Source organism: Lonchura striata, chromosome 10 (genome assembly GCF_050655825.1).
Source record: "Lonchura striata isolate lonStrDom1 chromosome 10, ASM5065582v1, whole genome shotgun sequence".
Lineage (NCBI taxonomy): Eukaryota > Metazoa > Chordata > Aves > Passeriformes > Estrildidae > Lonchura > Lonchura striata.
This window is the reverse complement of record NC_140712.1, coordinates 25,217,316-25,234,694: the sequence shown is the minus strand read 5'-3', so window position 1 is coordinate 25,234,694 and position 17,379 is coordinate 25,217,316. Positions and strand designations below refer to the sequence as shown.

Genomic DNA, 17,379 nt, shown 5'->3' with positions numbered 1-17,379 from the left:
AGTCAAATGCCTGAGCCATGAAATGATACAGGAAAAAGTACACATTGAGAAAAACTTTACACTTTTGAAGCAAGGGACTAAAAGATTGTATGAGGATGGAGGGAGACCTTCAGCCTGTAGCACTGAGTAGTGAAGAGCTTTTGCCTTTATACTAGCTGATCACTAAGATGTGAATGCAGAAGCTCAAAAGCAGATTATTTATCTCATTATCATTTAAAGATACACAGCACTTACATACTCTTTCTCAGTCTCCTAGCAGTTTAGTTGTCCAAGGTTCTTGTGTCTATCTCTAGCACTCACATCAGCAACACCTTAATGAAATTAATGGAAAATAACAACTGGAGCAAACTGGAGGAATATAGAACATGGTATTCTTCCCAACAAGCAGAAATGCCACAGCCCTGAACTTCAGCCAATGGAAAACATCCTGTCCTCTGTAATTGACTTTGTGTTAGCTCAGGCTTTACTCAAAGCAGAATATTAAGTGCTATTCAGCTCAGAGATCTGTAAGAATTTCTTTTTTTCTCTGTACTCCTTTCCTGAAGGCATTGCCCTGAATAAGTTTAGATAAATGAGGAGTACCAGCAGATACCACAAGAGATCAAACATTTATTTAATCATAAAAGTTAGGCAGATAAAACTATATACAATAATCCATGCATACTGCCTAATTCACAAACATTTAAAACCTGTTTAAAACAGTCTGCACAACAGTTGGACAGCAGGGCAGCATTTCACTCAGTGAGGGACATAGTCATGTTTATATTTTGGATGCTGCTTGTAGCCTACTCTCTCCCCAGCAATAAGACTCTGGATCACCCACTCTTGTGAGACAACAGGCAGCCGTAAAGCTTCTGCACACTTCAAGACACCAGCTGGGCAGGAAAAATCAGTCACCACCACATCATAAACACCCAAAGCAAGATCTGTACAGGAAGAAAGACAAGGCATCTGTCAGGTGAAGAAATGATTCTGCTCCACAGCAGAACATCATAGAAGCATGGAATGGTGAATTATTTGTTTTGAGAGGGACCTTAAAGCTCATCTCATTCCACCCTCTGCCAAGAATGGGGGCACCTTCCACTGGACCAGGTTGCTTCAAGCCCCACCCAACCTGGCAGATCAGTGTGTTTTGCCTCTATGAACCACTCTTGCATCTTCTCATTCCTACGCAGCAAATTCTCTTTGTAAAAGTTAAGACACCCCTACAGCAGTGCTGCACCTCGCAAAAAATATTCCTTTTGTCCAGATAAAAATTAGGAGAAAACCAGTAGCCAACAGTATAGGCACAACCCTGAGTCCTGACCTCAGGTTGTGAATGCACACATCACATATGGAGAGGGAGAGACAGCCCAGTTCAGAAGGACAAGGGAAGCACAATTTGAGAGACCAATTTCTGCCTTTCAACATAGGCTGGAAGCTGATGGCTTTTGTTTGAATTGTTGCGGCTTCTCCTCTGCAAGACAGGTCTCCTAGATGTAATCTATATAGAGATTATATTTGAGTAGTGAGCATCTGCGCTTTGCCTTCCTTTCTGCTTACAAACAACCTTGTAAACCATCACACATGGTTTTAAACCACACTAAAGACCACAGTGGCATAGGCTTCACTGAGAAACTGGCCAGTGAGTACCTTTGTTGTGACCATGTGAGTAATGCTGTTTAACAGATGCTGCTCCCCCTGTCATGAGGATTTCAGACCACAAATCCAGGAAGTTCTCTTGCTGGTCTGACACCAGGAGAACCTTCAGGTTATGGAATGGGTTTTCTCGTGGGTGCCTGAGGAGTAAAGAGAAATGCAAACTGGTAACACTATCCAGTAGCCTAGTCACTCGATTTGCTCCCATATATGCTTTTTTAGTATCTTGCATACAATGACCCACTCTCTTGCCACTCTTCCTGTAGTACTTGGAGTGACTATCCGTTGTTTATAGAGACTAACACAGAGCTAGGCAGTGTTGGTGGGGTATGCGCGCAGCAGCCTACATCCAAAGTTAAGGCTAACTCCTCCCTAATCCTGAAACACATTTTTTTTTGCACATCCAAATTACTTCCACTTCAACAGGGCTAAGCAGGAAGACCTCAGTCTCCTGCCCAAAAGTCTACAGCTATCTACAAATTTGTGTCTGCCCCTCAGCTTGCCTAAGGAGTCTGACCTCCTCTGTCATCTCAGAACAGACTTACTGGATTAGACTCCATAGAAAATGCAGAAGCTAGCTTCAAAACATATAAAGGGAAAAGGAAATTAACATAGTATTGTTCTCCTTTATCCATTTCTAAGCAATTAGAGAAATTAGCTGAGGGCATGGGAAGCCTTGTCTAAATTCTGCCTTCCTCATGAGAAGACTGACACCTTCCTTACTTCCAAGGAGAGTCTGTTTTCTGTGCATATGGCACCCAAATGTACCTTGGCATTAGAGGTCATTGCAAATCCAAGGAAAGAGATGGAAGTGCTGTTCCTATATATGGGAGGGAAAGTATAGGGAGCAGTACTCGGGTCACCTTCAGTATTTGTAGCTATTCAAGAGCCTCCTAAGTGCAACAGGTCTCTCCAAGAATCTGTAGACTCAGATCACGATTATTTGGCACTCACCATTCTAACAATTTTTGCTCCTGGAGGCTATATCCAGCTGGCAAAAGGTAATTCCGATAATTTTGAAGCTGGTTAGCATGACAGCTATCATGGACCCAGATATGAGACACACAAGGGATCCCTCTGGCAAGGCACAGCAAGTATTTCTGAGTTCGACAATGCTGGTCCGCAATTAAAAGACACTGGTATGCTGCATTACACTACAGGGGAGAAAAGAAGGCATGTAAACAGGAAACAATGCTTGCAAAAAAACCCTTGAAATTATCCTGATGCTAAACAGTTTAAACAAGAAAACAACTGAAACCTTGATTTTCACAGCCATATTATACAAAAGGTGAATTAGATAAAGTCAGTACTGATTTCAGAATCTGTTTAATCATATCCTATTCAAAGCTCTGCAGTTTGCAGGCAAAAACTCTGCCTAGTAGTTTTTGTATCTGTCATGGTTTGACACTGGCACAATGCCAGTGCCTCTATGAAAATGCAATTTCTTAAATGGATGCTGTGAAATGTAATTGAGAGCAGAGCAAAGCAGCCTAAGCTTAATAATAGGAAAAAAAGACTTTATTAAGCTACTACTATAAAAGAAAAAAAGAAAGGAAAAAAAAATACACAAAGGTTAAAATGAAAAAAAAAACCTTGCAACGCATTCCTCCTCTTACTACCTAATAACAAACTACAGTGAGACACAATCTGGACCCCAATCAGGTTTCCACCCTCCAGACAATTGATACTCAGTCTATCGAGGGAGACAGAGTTTCTCTTGTGCCACAGACCCCCCAGGAAATACAGCTGCTACATTTTGTGCTTCCATGTCACACATGGCACCGCCCGGAGAAAAAGTTTGCCATGGTGACCTCTTTTCTATGCACAGTGCTCTCACCACTAATGCATGGATGGACAGACTGCTTTTAGGATTTTTCTTTTCAAAGATGTCTTTCTAAGAGGGGAGAAAACAACAGTTCAGTTTTTCATTTTTTGGGACCACAGTTCCCCCCCATTTTTCCCTGGGGCCGGGGGTCTAGGAACAGAGATCTTCTTCTTCTCTTCCTTGAGGACAGGGGGCACCACCACAAACTCCCTAACTTTTTTCTCTGTTCGCTCTACTTCTGTCTTTTCCCAGTTGAAGCAGGTCTCTTGGCTCACTGACATCCTCCTAAAATACAGTCTCTCTTGAAGGAGAAGATTGATTTTAGTCGGTGGCTACCAAGGAAAAAAGTGCAGCCAAAAGCCACTTCCTGTCCCCCTCCCATCTAGAATTTTTCCTTCTAACATCCCAGGGTTTAAGGTGTCCCTCTTCCTCTCTTCTTTCAAACCGAGGAGGGGAAAAAGAAATTCACAAAGCTTTCATTTCTCAAGGAAGGGTTAAAAGTCTGAACTCCCCGGATGGTTTGATGCCCAGACTCCGGCTCCCACGCAACTGGGCACCTTGCGGCCCCCCCAGCTCCTCCTTCCCCACGGTGAAATTGCTGACAAAACTGCTGATGTCTCTTTCTCTCTCCCTCTCGGGAGAGAAACTCTGGGGGGGGAACAGAGACATCCTAGATTTCTCCACCCTTCCATCTGCTGGGGCCAGCCTGGTTCCAGTCCCTCCACCCTTGGGCCTACCTCAGTCAGGCTATGGGCCTTCCCCTCCCCACCCAGCCACGGCCAGGCAGGGGGAGAGGCTGCACTGTGTGCTGACCGTAACCAAAGAGAGTGAGTTCTCCTGGGAATTCTGCTTTTAACCCCTCTGTGTTCTCAGGGGTGTGTCTACCTTCAATTAGCCAATATCCAAATTGACCTCTTCCTTCCAGAAAAATACTTATTCCATGTCAAACTACAATAGTATCATAGCTCTCTTCCTGTTCATACAAAAGAGATTACTTACCTTTTAGTCTGAGACTCAGTAAGTCACTAGACAAGATTGCTTCCTCAAGTAAAATGTTCCAAAAACAATTTACCCTCTTTATTAAAAAAACAAAAAAGTAAAAGTCACACTAAATTACAGTAGTTGTCGAAGCAGATCTGGTAAGTGAAGAGTTCTACCTCTAATAGTTCCAAAGCACACACCTGCAGTGAGACCACATCTGGAGTATTTCATCCACTCCCAGATTCTGCAGTATACCAAAAACACCAGACATGCTGGAGCAGGTCCAGCCAAGGCACTAAGAGGCCTGGGCATTGGAGCACCTTGACATACCAGAAGAGGCTGAGAGAGCTGAGCTTGTTAAAGATCAAAAAAGGAAGGCTTGGGTGGTCTTTTTAATGCATATTCATAACTGATATGAAGGTATGCTCTTCTCAGTGTTACCCACTCAAAGGACAAGAAGCAACAGTTACAAACTGAAATACAAGAAATTCTTTTTTTTTTTTCTCTCTAACTGAATCAAGCAGCCCAAAGAGGCTTTGGTGTTTCCATCCTTGACAATACACAAAACACAACTGGACAAGGACCTAAGCAATCTGCTCTATTTGAACCCACTTTCAGCAGAGCAGCTAGACAAAATAAGCTATAGAAATTCCTTCTAATCTCAGCTATTCTGTGACTGTTGTTCTAGATTAGTAAGTGAACCCTTACCTGGGTTTCATTGAAGTCTTCTAGGATATAGCCAGCTCCTGCTCGCAGCTGTTGCGCTATGTAATGTTTATCATACGGAGTCATCTCTAAAAAATCTAGAGCAGAAAGTTCAATTGTCGACTATAATCTATCTGCTTATATTCCTACACCTGAGTCTACAAAGCCCTCATCCATTCCAATAAGGGATCCCAGTCATGCTCTCAAGAATTTCTAGAGAAAATCATTAAGAGTCAAAAAAAGGGAAAAGGTGTGGGGGGGGGGGGGGAAGAGGGGGGGGAAAAAAAGTGGGGGGGAAAAGAGTGGGGAGAAAAGAGAGAAAAAGGGGGGAAAAAGAGGGGGGGAAAAAGAGGGGGGGAAAAAGAGGGGGGGAAAAAGAAGGGGGGGAAAAAGAAGGGGGGGAAAAAGAAGGGGGGGAAAAAGAAGGGGGGGAAAAAGAAGGGGGGGAAAAAGAAGGGGGGGAAAAAGAAGGGGGGGAAAAAGAAGGGGGGGAAAAAGAAGGGGGGGAAAAAGAAGGGGGGGAAAAAGAAGGGGGGGAAAAAGAAGGGGGGGAAAAAGAAGGGGGGGAAAAAGAAGGGGGGGAAAAAGAAGGGGGGGAAAAAGAAGGGGGGGAAAAAGAAGGGGGGGAAAAAGAAGGGGGGGAAGGGGGGAAAAGAAGGGGGGGAAAAAGGAGGGAGGGAAAAGAGGGGGGAAAAGAGGGGGGAAAAGAGGGGGGGAAAAGAGGGGGGGAAAAGAGGGGGGGGAGGGGGGAAAAGAGGGGGGGAAAAGAGGGGGGGAAAAGAGGGGGGGAAAAGAGGGGGGGAAAAGAGGGGGGGAAAAGAGGGGGGGAAAAGAGGGGGGGGAAAAGAGGGGGGGAAAAGAGGGGGGGAAAAGAGGGGGGGAAAAGAGGGGAAAAGGGGGGGGAAAGGGGAGGGGAAAAAAAAAAGGAAAAAAAGGCAGCAGGAAGGGCAACACACCACTACCCAGGTGAGCACCTCATCACTTCTTTTGACTGCATGAAACATGACACCAGCAAACCAGCAAAGGCTAACTGGAGCAATTCATACATGCTTTCAAGTTCTATGCTTGCCAGCACTATCCTTTAACTCTCAAAGCCTTCCTTCTTACGTTATACTATTCTGACACTGCTGATCTCGCTAATTTTCACACCTTTCTTAGCTTGCTGAACAAGACCATGATCATCACTGAGGTTTGTCACATCTTAGGCCGCAAGTTGGCTAAGTCAGAGACTGAATCTTAGGTCCTTTCTGCAAAGGATTAAAGAGCAAAAGGGTAAACAAGTATTCACACAAATGTCTGATCAGACAGTATCCAGCATTTTTCCTTAAGACACAGCATTTGATATGAAAATGCAATGAGTAAGATTTGCCTCACCTTCTTCTTCCTCACTGCTTCCAGTGGGACCATCTGATGGCTTCTGGTGATTGATCAATTTGTCACTTGGTGTTGCCATGGTGAGAAGAAAGGCATAGCCCAAAAAGAGCGTCTTATTTTGGGGTAAGGGCCCATGGTCACCCTCCAGTACTGGGGGATCTGTAGCATCTACACCTTCACAGGTGCTTACAAACTCTCCACCTCTCACAGCACCTGTAGAGAGGCAGAAGCACCATGAGTCTTCAAAGATATGTCTTACCTGAGGCATCTGTTCAACTCAGCTATTTTACTGCAGGAGACACAGAGAGGCAGGATTGGGCTACAATTACACTCAGCTAGGTATGGATCTTTTATTCTTCTGGATCTTCAAATCAAAACATGAAGGACTAATGGGACAAGTTTGCAAGTCTTATCAACATCCTGAAACAACACTGGCTGCTGTGAGGGGTCCCTTTAACAGCTTTCAGGACTGGCTAAAGAGATAAGAGAGAGACCGATCACAACATTAAAGTCAAAAGGCAGAACTGAAGACAGCAAGTAAATACTCAGACTGTGCTAAAAATACCTCTGGCTGCTGAATGCATCCAGGGAGAATCAGCCTCAAACCATGAAGAAAAAGAAAAAAAAAAAGCAATCTCATCTACTTTTTAGTTATGGAAAGTGGAAAAATAATTACAGAAAAAGCAGTGCGGAAAAAACTAGATGAATTCAAGTTCTCACCAGGCTTTATCATTGCTGATTTGCGGCCACGTTTAGCTGGGGATCGTTCACCTTCAGAAGCAAGAAGCTTCCTTTTCCCAGACAGTAAGACTGGTGGGACACGGCGACTCTCCTGCCCTTTACGAGTGGGAGTTGTGCTGCTGCTGGAAGTGCTGGGAGAACCGAGGGTACTACGTCGCTTCCTCTTCCCCTCCACCAGATTATCTGCAATATAGGATGCAGGGATTAGTCATGGGCTGTCACCAAACTCCATAAACTCACCCCACCTATCTGTACAGAAGTGACTGAACTCAATAGTACCTAGAAGATACATGCCACCACCCTCTGACAGAGGAAAGAAAGAAAAAAAAGTATATCCTTCTTCTCAAGCCCTGTACCCTGGTTGTCTATTTTCCTCCCAGTACTGCTAGGACTTTATTATCAAAGCAGCCATCCACCAAGTTTACACAGGTATGGCAAGCATCACTGTCCTTGAAGCAGACCACTTTCCACAAGCCAGTCAATACCACTAAGTTTCTGATGCCAAACAATAAAAGGATCTCAAAGATCTCACTATAAAGTACAAAAAGCATCACTGAACACCCAGAAACACTTAAACATTGGCAACTGGGATCAGGCACCAGAGTTACCTCAAAGGCACAAGACACAGAATAGCAGTCAGCAGCTCAACAGCACCATTACCTACCAAGACTGATGTCAGCTGCTTTGGTCAGGGGCGTGACAGGTTCGTAAGGACCTAGCCCAAACTGCTCCCGCAGGTTATTTGCTTGCTCCTGAGACAGGATAATAGCCATTCGTTTGTACCACTTCCTCTCGCCTTCCTTTTCAATACAGTAGTATAGCTCCCCAGACTCCTTCCGGTGTCCCTTCACCACACCTGGTAAGACAGCAACTAACAGCTGTTAGCCAACCATAACCAGGCTTCTCATCCTCCTGGAACAAGCACCCATTTCCCACACATTCAGCAACTCGGAAAACCAAGTACGAAATTCAAGCACTGCTCTTACCTGCACTGAAGTAGTCATCCTCAGAGAGTGCGGTCACCTCCGTCTCCAGTGGGATAGGATCACAGAGCAAAATATCTTTTCCTAGCACATCACGCTCGTGTGTGTCATCAAAGAGCAGCTTGTACTTTCCTGCTCCAACATCTTGGGTAATTGTCCCCGAATAAAAGAACCCATTTGAGGACCACTTTGCTACAACTCTGAGGCCCACAAAGCTGCTCCCAGTGGATGAATCTGCACAGTCTGAAGGACCAGTCACCACTTGAAATGGGATTTCTGGAGAGTCACTACGACGTAAGGCACAGAAGCCAGAAGTGCCAGATTTCTCTCCTCCATCTGGCAGGCGAACAGAACGAGTAAATGATTTCTCCTCATGTGATGCTGTAGTTGAGAGATCCTCCATACCTGGCAGTCCAGCTAAATCTCTGTAGAAAAAAGCAGTCCCATATAGGGAAAAAAAAATACAAAAAGCATACCCAGAAGGATCTGAAAAAAACCAATTACTAAGTATAAAATACTTGGGTGAGGTGCTTGAAGCTGCTATATGATATCACCATAAACTTTTGAAATACTCAATACTCCTTTTCTTCTAAGACATTAAAACAGAAGTTCCCTATTCTCTTTCTTGCAATATATGAAAGCTACAGTCTCCTTTTTCCAGGGTACCTTGTTCCTGTTGTTCGAGATGGTGGGCGTCCTCTTCTTCCTCGTCCACGAAGTGTCACTGGTGCCCTGCCAGTCTGACGAGGGCCAGGCATACAATCCTCCTCTTCCTCACATGGCAGTGCTCCTGTCTGGCTAACTCTGAGTGGTGATGCAGGCTGCCCAGCCCCTTTCCTAGGGCTAGAGAATTTATGAATTAACTGTTTTGAGAAGAGAAGCAATCTCACTAGAATCCTCCCATTTCCTTCATCATCTCACAACATATCCAGAATTTTGCCTCTTTGCTGCTAAACTGCAAAGTAATGTCTCACAAGGAAACAAGCTACTCCTTTAGGAATAAGAGATGCAAAAGCAAGTACTACCTCCTTAATTCTGTTCATCAAGCCAGATCTTTTTCAGAAAACCTTTGATTTACATCTACCCTGCTTCACACTCTCAAGCCAGATGCTCATTTCTGCAAAACATCTCTTCCTCTTTTCCCAAGACTCTGCACTTACCTAAATTTTCCTAAGATGCCTCTGCTAGTGGGTAAAGCAAGTTCTCCGGTTTCTGTCCCATACACTTTCCCTTTTACAGCTCCAGTTCCTTGCCCTGAGCTGCTGCTGCTGTGCGTGGCAGAGTGACCACTGCTTCCTCCACTGGATGTACGGTGGAGACTTGAGGCCTTAGATGAGAAAGAGCTGACATCACCAAGGTCCCCTGAGGTCAGCGATGAGCCCCCTGTAGTTCTAGAGGGGGACATGTCAGTCTCACATTCCTGGCACTCCACTACAGGCTCCTCAGTTTCCTTAAAATAAACAAAAAAGAGGCTTGCCTAAGATGATGCAAGTGCTAGATGCTTTACAATCACCAGTCCAAAGTGCAGACAAGTTGATACCATATTCATGAAGCTGATGACAGCCACTAGGACTTCTGTCTGGGCTAATCCGTGGAAGACAGTGCATCTCTCACTACAGCCCTGCAGCTGCTCTGTATCAAGAAGTCAGTCAGCAGGGTTGAGGAATATAGTCAGCGGAGGTAGCACAGGGCTTCAAGTGCAAGTGGCATGCTGAGCTCAGGGAGGGGTGAGAGCCCCAGGCAAAAGGTTGTGGAACCTGGACACTTGGAGGCACAGCAGGAACAGAAGACCCATGGACTTTCCCCCATTTTTCAGCTTAGACTGTAAGGGTATAAAAGCCTAGGGTGCCCTTTGTTCGAGGTCTCTCCTTGGAGGCACCAGCTCAAGTTGTTTTATTTAGTTATTGCAACAAGATTAAATTATTTTAAGGATCCAGATGTCTGAGACTATGCCATGGGAAATCTGGGCATAGTCTCAGACATTTGGACATCTGGGGTCCAGTTGGTGAGGAGGTTTGTTGTTTCCTAACAAAACCTGATCTGACTGTGTGAGTGTGGGGTGTGTTGGGACTTGAGCAGGGCACCCATCAACTCATTTGAGCTGTCTACTGTGAAGGCGCCTCAGTCCCAGCTCAGATGGTGCAGTTGTGACTGCCAGAGCGGCTCTGGGATGGCTGGACAGGGAAGTTCCCTTAGCAACAGGGCAGAGCTTGGCTTGGTATCCAATTGATCTGGCTTTGAATAATTCCCACCCCTGTAGAGTGTGAGACTGCACAAATACATGAGACCAGTTTCAGACAGCTTGACATCCAGAATTACTAAAGCTTTCTGGACATAAAAACACGCATCTACAGAACAGTGTTATCAAGTGTTGGTAGGTAAAGCAGAAATGGTTATATGATTGTGATTACAGAAACTATGTAAGCATATTTCAGGACACTCTATTCTCCATTTTTATATTACAATAAGGACTTTTGTGTGTAGTATCAGTTGTAAAAGTATTGAACTAGTTTATCCTTTTGTTTCATTACTCACTGTGATTACACAGCACAAGACTCTCAGGTTATTTACCTTTATAGAAGAGCAGTAACATTTTATTGCTAGCAGGCTGATGAGATTACTGTGTCCATCAAATCAGCATTTCTCAGCTATCTTTCATGATTCTCTAAAGACTTTCCAATTAATGAATGTACATACTACAACACAAGCGTACTCATAAAAGGCTGGTTTGTCCAAGACTTTTAAAATAACTGGATGCACATAGTTAAGTCTTTTGTTGAGTTCTTTGGGACTTGAATGTGTCTTGAGAACACATGGCATGAAGTATACCAGCATCAAAACCACAGCTTTTGCTGTTCACTAAATGGCCTGCAAGCCCGCTCATGAAGAAACCCCTGTCATCACAGATATGTTAATTCAACTTGTTTCCTGCAGTCATAACACTGTCTCACTTTAAATCCTTCTATTTTTCAGCCAATATCTCATTCCATTTAACCACAAAAACAGGAACTTACCTCAACTACTTTTCGTTCCACCTCTGCACCGTTGATGTAGTAAACATCTGTTATAACACGTGTAACAACAGTCCGCACTTCTCGAATGGTTCGTATGTGGCGACGCTGAACTCGGCCTTTGGGTGGGTGAAGGTTAAATTCCTCCTCTCCCTGTAATAAACAGGATACAGTAAAACCATAACAGACTACAAAAAGCAAACTATTTCTGAGTAGGGCTACCTCTGCAACAGCTTCTTCATAACCCTGTTAAAGTATGGGAGTAGGGAACCTTTAAGCATCGTTACAAATTAATGCAACAACACAGGAGACCCTAAACAAAGGAGAACTGAACACATTTTGCTGACAAATAGAGGAAGGGAAATCACACCAGTCCAAGGAGGAAACAGCAAACTTGTTTAGCATGGCTTCCAATACTCTTTGATTGAGTAGACTCTCATGTGCATCACATCAATCTTGCACTGTCCTTTTATGGCCCTATTAATCTCCTATTTCCCACAGGACACATTAGTCTTAAATCAGGTTTAGTAAAAAATAATTTTTCTAGTCTTTCTGTTGATACAAAAACAATCAACCAACCAATCAAAACTTGTCACATTTTTCCAGAAAATACAGATAGAGATACTTCCTTCCTAAATTTATGCTGTCCAGTGAGTACTGCTACCTTAGCAGTTGATTCAGGACAGCATTTTAAAGTGGTCCTTGGCCTTTTTTCAATAGAGAACCAACTGTTAATGAATCTACTGGCTGAAAGGATACTTTACTGTCCTAAAGCAGTTAAATAGAGGCAGCCCTCATCCCACCTGACTGCGCAAAGAATCCGTGTCATCCCCAGAGGTGCTGACATGCTTTTTCCCACTCTCTTCGGTTTGTATGTTCACATCTTGTTGCCCAGGTTTTTGCAACATAGTGGTTCCCATTTCCACCTGTCTACAGATTTCTTCTGATGTTTGTGTTGCTGTTGTAACAGTTGCCGGGGTAAAAAGACAGTCTGCTGTAGTTTGGATCCCTTTATTCTTGATGTTTTCCCACCTCTCTCGATTTTGATCAATTTGAACAGCCTTACTTTGTTTTCTCTGCATTCTTCTTCCATCTTCTGCCTGAGTGCTTACAACATCAGTCTCCATAGACTCTCCATCCTCTGCACCAGAAGATTGTTGATGGCAGTCCTGCTGCATCCTCTGAGCGATTAGGCTCTGTCCACCACTGCTGTCTGCTTTCTGTTGCTGGTACTGCCAATCACTGGGATTGGTAAGTAATTCAGCATCTTCTTGTGTGCCAGGAAGAATAAACAGATCCCCCCTGCAAACCAGTTACACACAGATCAAAACTACTGTTTAAGAAAACAAGGCAACCAATATGCTGTCACTCAAGTGAAAGCAAGATTTTAAAAACTCCACTCTGGAAGTCACTCAATTGCTTCTTACAATTGCACAGACCTCAGAGAGTTCAAATAATAACAAAAAAACCTTTCAATACATCTCAAGTGATACACAGGGTGGTAAAACATATGGGTGACACTGTACAGAACTAAGTGCTTCTTGAAATAGAAGTTTTCTTGCTACACTCCACGCATTAGGCACCAACCATGCAACTTTCCAGAAGCATGCCATCTTGGAAGTTACTTCAGGCTCTTCCAATGCCTGATTGGCTTGAAACTGATAATCACATCTAGCAAGAAGACCCTGCAGCATAAACATAAATGCTGTCTCATGCTTTCATTAGAATTTGTCTGTTCTGCCAGAAGCACTGCCTCTGCCAGGTAGCATATAGAACACTATACTGAGCCCAACTAGAAGTATGTATTTGGCTTCCCTTGGGTACTTGAAGATTTTGAGGAGTGACTGTCTTCCTTTCTGGCTGTGTCTTACCCAGCACTGTAACTACCTGTTTGTTGTGGTCTTTAATGCAACTGTTGAAACTCAGGTTATTCTTTCTACTAGACCAAGACCTCACTGTCCCATCAAAAGATAGAATGGAAAACACTAAAGAAGCAGATTTCTACTTCTAGTTCTCCAGGCAGCACCCTCTTCACTGTAACATATGCAGCTGTACAGTCCTTTGGAAGGGGACAATAGCAGCAGCAACAACAAACAAACAAAACTGTTCACAAGATCTTAGAAGAGGAGACAGAAAAGGTATTTAAACAGCCTTAAACATGATCTCAATTGTCTCAAATCCAAGACTTCACTGAAGCATATCAGACTTCTGGAATCACATGGCTGCTCAGTCGGAAGGTAATCCTGACAACCATGTGAGACACAAACACACAGATTTAGTATACTTACCCCATTGTCCCCAGTCTTCTAAGTCACCCAAAGAAAACAGCTTAGCACAATTTCTTTGATGTAGAAAACACATCTGAAAAAAAGCCAACCAGGACTGGCAGGCAAAGACTGTGAGGAGTTACCTAAACGGAGAAGTGGAAAGACCATGACCTCTGGCCTCATCCTCTCGACGAACTTCACAGACACGACTGAATACAGATGATTCTTTCTGGGAGCTAGCAGTGCAGATTTAAGACAAACAAACAAAAATGCATCAGGAAGTGAGAAAAACCCTAATACAGCAAAACAAGAATTCTCTAGCTCCTTGTGAGAACAAAGAGTATTGAGCTTGTTGACCTACACAGCCACAGAATGATTGATATGATCTGTCTCAAAGATCAAGAATGAAGCTGCAATTGCACAAGCAATTTCTGTCATTTCTGAAGACACCCTAACAGCCAAGGGCAATGGAACAACTCTGGAAACCGTTGTGTGGAAAACTGCAGCACCATCAAGAGTTTCAGCATGTACTGTCTCTGCTACCCACCAGGGAACACAGTTAGACCCTTTATGGCTTACTTCACAGCACCACAAAAATACCTGGAACAACAGTCATAAAGCAGACCCTGAGAGTTCATATTCACCCCGTACCTATAAAGGTAACCCCATCCTCAACCAGTGAGAAATGACTATCACTGATCCTCAGCACTGAGGCATGATTACCATCTAGCAAGCAATCCTTGAACAAAAGATACAGATTTTATTCCTATGTTTTCTCACTACTTCAAACCACTATTCTTCACTCAGATTACTGCAGGTCACCATCTTCCTACTGAGATTCCTGTTAGTATTTACAAACATTACTTCCTGTAAGCTAAATCAAACAATGCTAGACATTAAATGTGAGGTAAGATAGATACATACAGATCAAAAGACCAAGGGAATAACTCAGTGTTTTGGTCAAAATGCTAATCTGTGATTTCTGTATACCCATGAACTGATTACCTTTCTGTCAGCTTTATACCAAAAAGACAATTCTCTTTCAGAACTTCTAGGAGATTCTCATATATTTGGATTTTAAGAGATGGATAAGGCAGACTTGCATTCTGGACTGCACAAAACATGCATTTCTGGCTTTGACTACAATCAAATTGAGGCAAAACACTGAAATTAGGAGGAACCACAGAGCCCATAATGAACTAACAAGTGGGGTTCCCATTTTGCCTATGTAATTAAAACCTGCTGCAAGAACTAAAGAGTTAAAATCACATCTACTACTAGAATGTTCCTTGCTTCTGTGTCTCCTAATTTTTTCCCCCTGAAGCTGATAATATGTGGAAAAAGGATCTACCCAGATATTAAATATTAACTCTGCCCAGCAAGAAGCCCAGTTACCTAGCAGCAGCCTCAGCAGCAGCAGAGGATCCATCTTTCCCATCACTGGCTGCAGGCTCTGAAACAAGAAGGAAAGGAAGGATGTTTCTGGCATCATCCAAAAAGACTGTCCCAACCTTTCCCAGCTCCATACTCTCAGTGAAGAGAGGCTGAGTAACACTGGACAAAGGGTGCCCAGACTTCCCCATACAACTTCTCAGAACAGACCTAAGATTCTACAAGTTTTAGACTATTAGACTGAATGCCACTGTTAAAACTGGTTAAAATCCTGTCAAACTTTTTTTTCCAGATTATGGGCAGGTCCAGAGGAAGTAACAATATGATAAGATGAACTGGAGAATCCCTCCTACAGAGACAGCCTGAGAAAGCTGGGCTTGTTCAGCCTGGAGAGGAGAAGGCTCCAGAAACACCTTACTGTGGCCTTTCAGTACTTAAAAGGGGGCATATTAAAAAAACAAAACAAAACAAAACAAAAAAAAAAAACCACCAACTTTTTCTACGGGCAGATAAAAATGGGACTGTGGGAAACAGCTTTAATTTAAAAGACAAGAGATTCAGATTAGATGTTAGGAAGAAATGCTTCCTTGTGAGCGTGGTGATGCACTTTCACATGCTGCCTGGAGAAGCTGCTCCAACTCTGGAAGTGTCCAAGGCCAGGCTGGATGGGGCTTGGAGCAACCCAGCCTACTGGAAGATGTCCCTGCCCATGGCAGGGGGTGTTAGGACTAAGTGATCTCTAAGGTCCATTCCAATCCAAACTATTCTATGATTATATTTTCTTATATATATTTTTCCCCACCCAACACAAACCTCACTTCCTGTCCTGTATACCACTGCCACTATACATCACAATTTGTAGTCTGCTGGAAATACCTTTCCTCACAACAGAGGCCTCTCCTCTCACTTCATCCTTGCTTAGAGCATTGCAGTATCAGAGAAATAAATTTAAGTGACACTGACCAAAAAGAAAAAAGAAAAACAACAGGGACTTAGGGACTATCTTAGGGAATGCCATGGAGAGGTTTTAAGTTAGGGCTGAGATCCAGTAGGACCCATACAGTTCAGGTTTCATCCTCTTACTTTCCAAGCTGAATGGCAAGGACTCCTCACTCCCATCATTCACAGGGGTAACAAGGTTCATTCGCAGAGAAAGTTTTGCATCTGGCTCAGGAACCACAGCAGACTCGCCTTTCTCATACACTTCTGACACATCTGCTGATACCACTGCACTTTCCACAGTGACATTGTTGGTCCCCATTGTGCCCTCTGCTGTGACATCACTGGTTGCTATAGTGCTGTCTGGGCAAGTATCATCCACTGAAAACAGAAAAACAAAAACAAGTAGTAGCTACTGTCATTCTCATTGGTGGGGTTGAGGTGCTAGTTCTTGTTTGAAGACACTTCACTGCATGCATTATTAGTAATGCTGCAGTAGTGGAAATTTCTTTCTAGGGATCTGAACCATGACAATTCTCTAGCATAGGTCTTATCCTTAGTTTGTGACACAATAATTTACTAGCACCCAAGCAGAACAGACTTCAAGGGTGCCGTTTTGTGAACCTAACAGAGAAAGTCCTGATAAAAGATGATGAATAATGGAAGCAATCTTCTTGTAGTCTAAGCTCTTTTGCTACTCAGAAGGCTCTTTTACATTCCTTAATGGAGTTCTATGCAGGACCACAGTAAGGTCCACATGCAAGGAAGACCTGCTCCATACCACCCTGTACTCAGGAAGCAAACACCTTCACTAGAGACTGAGAAAATATGACAAGAAAACTGTGGGGAAGGGATAAGCCATCCCCACAGAATGGGAACATAGCAATGTTTTTTGCCAAGGTAGGTTTGAGTAATCCCAATACATCCTGCACCAAGAATCAAAAGCTTCCAGGCTTTCATTGCAGAACAGAGCCACTTGGGTCAAACTCACCAATTGGTGTGCTGTGTCTCCTGGGTCCCATTTTGAGATGGCCAGTAAGAGGTGGTGTTATGCTAGTTAAGGACTGAATGATATCACTCTCCTTCGGCAAAGTAACATGAAACGGGGCTCCTAAAAGACACAGAGCACCAGAATTAGTAATTTCAAGGGTCTACTTTAGTCCAAATATCAAAAGCACAGATTCACTGTGCTGTGGAAATAGGGAAAAGCATAACACTGGTGCTCTAAAAAAACCCCCTGAATAGCTGCTCTGATATTCCTCACATTTTATGTGGAAAATGTCTCTCAGTGAAAACCTAGACTGGTCATCTGGATGCAGCTGTTCCCAGGTGCTAGATAAAAGGGAGACTAAATATCCTGACATGAACAGGACTTCTAAAGAATGCAGCTTTGCTTCAGAGATGCTCAGGATTTTCCAAAGAAGAGGGAAATGAGGTCAAAAACAGAAATGAAGGTTAGGACAGAAATGAACTGGCAGAGTTACATATTGCCTGAACTGATAACCTAAAACTTACAATGACGG

At 43.5% G+C, this 17,379-nt stretch overlaps 1 protein-coding gene across 11 annotated transcripts in view; it reads right to left on the bottom strand.

Moving 5' to 3' along the window:
* Positions 1 to 589: 589 nt before the first annotated feature.
* Positions 590 to 17,379, bottom strand: part of TP53BP1 (tumor protein p53 binding protein 1) — a 28,470-nt gene continuing 11,680 nt past the window's right edge. For 4 of the 11 annotated variants that reach the window (XM_085589104.1, XM_077785985.2, XM_021541838.3 and 1 more), the window contains 16 exons: positions 16,848 to 16,967; positions 16,001 to 16,237; positions 14,921 to 14,978; positions 13,669 to 13,761; positions 12,062 to 12,560; positions 11,262 to 11,411; positions 9,408 to 9,697; positions 8,914 to 9,090; positions 8,251 to 8,672; positions 7,929 to 8,120; positions 7,244 to 7,447; positions 6,524 to 6,736; positions 5,153 to 5,247; positions 2,593 to 2,792; positions 1,633 to 1,778; positions 590 to 926 (listed from right to left, as the gene is read on the bottom strand). In XM_085589104.1, coding sequence (XP_085445230.1) covers positions 739 to 926; positions 1,633 to 1,778; positions 2,593 to 2,792; positions 5,153 to 5,247; positions 6,524 to 6,736; positions 7,244 to 7,447; positions 7,929 to 8,120; positions 8,251 to 8,672; positions 8,914 to 9,090; positions 9,408 to 9,697; positions 11,262 to 11,411; positions 12,062 to 12,560; positions 13,669 to 13,761; positions 14,921 to 14,978; positions 16,001 to 16,237; positions 16,848 to 16,967 — 3,284 coding nt within the window. In that variant the 3' untranslated portion in view covers positions 590 to 738. Of the gene's footprint in view, positions 927 to 1,632; positions 1,779 to 2,592; positions 2,793 to 5,152; positions 5,248 to 6,298; positions 6,397 to 6,523; positions 6,737 to 7,243; positions 7,448 to 7,928; positions 8,121 to 8,250; positions 8,673 to 8,913; positions 9,091 to 9,407; positions 9,698 to 11,261; positions 11,412 to 12,061; positions 12,561 to 13,668; positions 13,762 to 14,920; positions 14,979 to 16,000; positions 16,238 to 16,847; positions 16,968 to 17,379 lie in introns of those variants that run through there. The other 7 variants (XM_085589106.1, XM_077785986.2, XM_085589107.1 and 4 more) reach the window with 3 other exon arrangements.